Source organism: Gavialis gangeticus, unplaced genomic scaffold, assembly GCF_001723915.1.
Source record: "Gavialis gangeticus isolate Ggan-Ray unplaced genomic scaffold, GavGan_comp1, whole genome shotgun sequence".
Taxonomy (NCBI): domain Eukaryota; kingdom Metazoa; phylum Chordata; order Crocodylia; family Gavialidae; genus Gavialis; species Gavialis gangeticus.
The window spans coordinates 11,161,823-11,167,061 of NW_017729029.1; the positions used below are offsets into that span (position 1 = coordinate 11,161,823).

Consider the following 5,239-nt stretch of genomic DNA (forward strand, 5'->3'; position numbering starts at 1 on the left):
CCCTTTGCACAGCCCTCTATCCATGCTGTCTTCCTGCTGTCGTTGCTGTCTATCCAGCCACGCAGCTCTGAGGTGCAAAATCCTCATTCTTGCTAACGCTCGAGTCTTCAAGAGGTGTCACTGCCACAAAAGCGAGCCTGCTGCATCCGGTGCCCCAAATACCCCACGTCACTCCCCGTTTTAAGGGAGGAAGCAAAGAAAACCAAGCTCTGGGTGGCATGACTTTCACTGGTGAGCCCCCCGCATCCAGACATGCACAAAGCACTTCGGTGCCTGTTGCTTCGCTTCCCTTACCTGTACCAGCACAGTCAGAGTCCTGCCGCAGAGGACGTCCTGCCGTGCTGCCCCCGGGCTCCCCCATGCATCTCCAGAAAAGGTCAGCCCTACGCATGCACCGCAGACCTCCTGACAATTTAGCAGTGCCAGCAGCCCACAAGCACTGGGCCATACCCTTTACCAGCCTACTTCCATTGCTTAGACATGCTCTTTGAACTCCCCCTGCCTCCGTCGTCAGCTTTCCTTCTCCGCCTGCACAGGCTTTTTCTGCCTAATGCAATGATTGCCATTTTTACTTTGACTTGCACAGCAGTGACAGAGCAGTGCAGAGAAGCCCGCTGAATGAGAGGAGAGCTATTGCTTCCCTGGGATCTTTATGCACAAGAGGGCATTTCAGATCAAGCATGGCCAGGGGAGGTGAGCAGGCCTCAAGAAATGGGGGATACCTGCTAAGTTCACCGGCAGTTCAGTTTAAAGCACGGCTGCATCCCACCCCAGCCAGCAGGCATGGGGAACCTCACGGACACCTTTTTCATCATTTTTGCAGGAAATCCTTAGTGCCTCAAAGAATCTTATCGTGGGTCCTTGGAAATCCTTGATTTCTCTCATTTTAACTACTGTGCTCACGCTTCACAGGGACCAAAATCTCATTGCTTTGGGCCTCTGCTGGCTGAGATGAGCCCCTTGAGCCGAGGCTGGTACGAGCTGGGAGAGCTTGCAGGGCCTGCTGCCTTCCCAGGGGACAGGGCCCCACTTTGGGGAGTGCAAGCATCAGCACCCAGCCCCAGCACCTGAGCACAAGGGATGCACTCGAGAGCAGGCTTCAGCACAGCGTGTCGGAGTGGCCTTAGATGGAGGTGTGGGAATGTCTCAGTGCCTCTCGGGAGAAGCTGTGGGCGTCAGTGTGCAGGAGAGAGGAGGGGTTTCGGGCTCCCTCGCTCTGCGGATCAGGGATGCTGCCCTGCAAGGGAACCGCGCTCGCCGCCTTTCTTCCCGCACGCTAGGAGACTGCATATGGTGACACCAATTCCTCTGTTACGGAGTCCCTTGCTGCCCTTTCCCAGCACGCTGGTGGGTAAAGCAGGGAGGGGAGGAATGGCTGACCAGGGAAGCCAAAGGAAAACCAGAATAGCTAAGAAACAGGGGAGACAGAGATGGTGAAAAAAACGGGAGAAAAAGGAAAGAGAAGAAGGGATGCGTGAATTAATAATGGGGGCAAATGGGGACTGGGGCGGTGAGGGGCAGAAAAAGGGCGAGGGGTGAGGAGAGGCAGGGAAGGGAAGTGGGCGGAGGTGCAGGCTCATGTCTGTGACTGCGGCGTGCTTGAGTGCAAGGCAGCATGTGTGGGCACAGTACCACATGCCAGATAACGGTGCACACAGCACAGGTGCTCGTGACGTAAGTGAACATGTACCATGTGGGAACGTGTGCAGCCTGTGAGCAAGGGCCCATTTTGCATGTCAGAGCGTGCTGCGTGCGCGCCAGCAGCTGAGCATATACCCCGTGTGTGCGTGCATCTGCTGGCATGCATGGCACAGAGGAAAGAGGCTGCAACAAGAGAAGCAAGAGGGGTAGAGCCGCGGCTGAGTGTGTGGGGCTGGCAGTCCCACAGCCCTCCTCTGCCTGCACTCCCGTTTTCATCTCCACTGTTGGAAGCGGTTCCAGGGACACATCTCTAATGGAAAGGGGCAGCCCAGGATCCCCGACGCAACCATGATCTGGGCAGAAAGAGAGGCTTGTATCTGCAGCACCCCATGAGGTCCAGCCTGACCATGGGGCCCTCTTTGGTCTCCCAGGACCAACACAATCTCATCTGCTTTGTGCAAGCCACACACAGCTGTCCCCATCTGATCACCTTTGGTCTCTCTCTCCACAACTGGACTGTGCAGAACACGAATACTTAAAGACCCAGACATTTTGCCCCTTCATAGCAGAGCAGGAACACAGCTGTGGTGTTTGCTGCAAGGCTTTACCCACTGCATATATTTGCTGCACACCAGGGAGCAATTCTGCCTTCTCTGATAGAGTCTGTGCACATACCACACACGCGGCACATTATACATGCAGACCCTGGCTATGACCACGGAGCCCTGCACACAGGCAGGGCATCGCTCATGCTCCGTTTTGCACGGCTAGGAGATGGCTTTGCATTTGTGCCTTCAGCGAAGACAGCACGCTCCCATCTGTGGACACTCGGACCAAACCAGGCGCTAGAGCGAGTGGCCGTATCACAAAGAGACAATGACGTCTGTTCCACCATTGCAAACGTGAACGGAGCTCTGCCCAGCCCAGCTCTGGCTGATGGAGCAGCCAGGCAGCCATGGCAGCACGGAAACTGGCACTTCTTTCCTTCCATCTTCTTTTGTAATTGTCTTCACGGGGACCCTTGGCCATGCTGGCACCCACCTGCCAGGCCCGGGGGATGGGTAAGGAAGGAATAACAGAGAGGGCTTCAGTCGCCCTGCCCCTGTCTCAGCTCTTCGAGCTCAATGCCCTGCATGGAGCTACAGCAAAGGAGGGATGAGAAAGCTCACCAGGAGTCAGCAGGAAAGCTGGAGACGGATTGAGATGGAGAGAGAGGCTGAGGCAGACAGAAACCAATAGCAGGGTTGTTTCTGGGTGCTTTTTGTAAATGCCCATGTAAGAGCTTCAGTTTCAAACCAGATTATTTCCCCCAGCCCCGGATATTCAGACACTAATTAAGAAAAGCATATAAAGGAAAGCAGAGATCCTGAAGGGGGGGGGGAATGGGGGGGTGACTTCCGATTGCTCATTGTGTGTCCATCTCGGTTGTAGATAACTCTGAAAATAACAGGTAGAAGGGGCAACAAAAAGCCCCAGGTAAGGTTTGAAGCTAGTGAATGGAAGAGGCAGAGAGAGAGGTTGAAATGTCTTCCACCAAAGCAAGGTAAAATGTTTCTCAGGCTGGGTCTAGCCTCCATTTTACTGCTTTGCACACAGGCTCCAACCATTTTCTCAGCTGGCTGATGGGTTCAAAATAAGAATGGCCTCTCCATGTAAAGGGTGAAAGAAAGACAGCTGGCAACTGGGCTGGAAAGAGAGCCCTAATAAGATGGATGCGCACGGGAAGCAATGAAGGCGGTGAAATGGGGCAGAAAGCACCCAGCATGGCAGAGACCAGATCTCGGTTATATAATAGTTGAGGGGAATGGGGAGCGGGAGACGAAGAGTGGGAGACCAGTGCCCCAGCCCGGTGGAGGGCGAGGAGCTGGTCTGGCAAGCGAGGGCCAGCGGCACCAGCAGCCTTGGAGGCTGCCCCCAGGCCAGCATGTCCAGTGCCCAGTAAACAGGGAGCCTTGACATCATCGAGACTTTGGGCGATTGCATCAGAAGCAAAGAACGCCTGGGCCAGGCCGTCCGCAAGCCACTGCCCCTACACCCCCGCTCATGCCAGGCAGGAGCCCCCAGGAGGCCAGTCCTCACCCCCCGCAGAGTGCCGACAGTGAGGCGTGCACCGCCTCCTCCACGAGACCAGCCCAGCCGACCAGGGCAATGCAGGAGCGCCCAGACGCGCTGTCAGACACCATTTTCTTGCTAACATGCGACCCCTGAGGATGATTTATCCCCCTTCTGCATTAGCCCACCCGCCCCCTCCCCTAGCCAGGCCGGTTCCTCAAGCCCCTGCATGCCCGTGCGCTCTAGATGACGGAGGTTCAACGCGTGTCTAATATGCTGGCTGCATGTTAACGAGCCCCGCAACAAAAGGCTGCCCTCCTCGTCCGCGCTGGCGCCGGGGAGCCGACCTGTCCCATACCTGTTCATACCAGTCGCGGTTCGAGCATGTGCATTCTGGCCACCAGCCCGTGCTGTTCCCATTCATCTTGGGCGTGCTCTTCCCCTGCCCCTGCTTCAGGGGGGCAGGGACATTGTCCCGGGAGGTGGGAATGAGTTTGTTCTTGTTCCTGGGGGTGGGAGCGGCTCCCCCCTGGGATGGCAGGGTCTGTGAGCCATAGCCCCCATAGCCATACTGCTCGTGCTGCCACTCTCCGTAGCTGGGAGGCTCCATGCGCCTCAGGGCCGCCATCCGCGTCACCTCGTAGCACTCTGGGCACTTACAACAGTGGTGGTGCTTGTGCATATTGGCTTTCATAGCATAGACCCAACCGGGAAGAGGGAGAAGGGCGAGGGAAGGAGAAAAAGACCCCCCTCTCTGAGCAGAAAACACGTCCGCCTCCGCTCCCTCCAGGCACCCCCTTCCCCGCTTCTGTTCAGAGAAGGTCCAGGTCCGGCTGTAAAAAAAATAGAATTACAAATCTATTATCTCCAAAGGGTAGCAAAAAAATAGAAAAGAGCTGTGGCGTTGTGCGTCGCCTGCCATTCAGGTGCCCGCAGGTCCCCGTCAGCCCCGGGCAGGCGCCTGGCTGGGGGGCATCTGTGCAGCCTTCGCTCTGCTTGGCTTCATGAACCTGCCTGGCGGGAGGGAGAGCCCGGGACCCCTGCGTGCGGGCGGGCAGGCAAGCTCCTCCCCGGGTCCGGCTTGCTTCACCTGCCTGGCTCAGGCTGGAGGATCCTGCTGCTTCTGGTCCCTGGATGGGAAGGGAGAAGGCAAGAGCATCTCTCCAGCCTCCCTGCTCTCCCGGACGCAGCCAATCCGGGCGCAGGGCCGCAGCAGAGCAGCAGCACCGAGAATGTAAAGCAGCAGCTCTTAAAGGCACCGGTGCCTCCTTCGTGCTCAGCTTCGCCCCTCACGCAGACAGCTGCCAGCCGCAGCCCTGGGACGCAGGGGGCAAAGCATCCGTCCCGGTGGGCATGACGCGCTCAGCACGCTTACCGCACCCACCGACCCACGGAAGCTGTAGGTGGAAATCCCACCCCCACCCCCCACCCCGGGTCACTCTGCCCCGCAGGTGACACTCAGCGTACCGTATACATGTGCAATCATCACCCATGTGCTCACAGCTGGGCGATCCCCCAAATCCAGGCACCGCGGCCGTCCTTAGAC

At 57.5% G+C, this 5,239-nt stretch overlaps 1 protein-coding gene across 2 annotated transcripts in view; it reads right to left on the bottom strand.

Annotated features, from left to right (window-relative positions):
• DLG3 (discs large MAGUK scaffold protein 3) overlaps positions 1–4,757 on the bottom strand; it is a 104,190-nt gene extending 99,433 nt beyond the window's left edge. The window contains exon 1 of one of the 2 annotated variants that reach the window (XM_019521253.1): positions 4,052–4,757. In XM_019521253.1, the coding sequence (XP_019376798.1) occupies positions 4,052–4,387 (336 nt within the window). In that variant the 5' untranslated portion in view covers positions 4,388–4,757. The remainder of the gene's footprint in view (positions 1–4,051) is intronic. The other variant, XM_019521252.1, reaches the window with a different exon arrangement.
• Between the last annotated feature and the right edge of the window lie 482 nt (positions 4,758–5,239).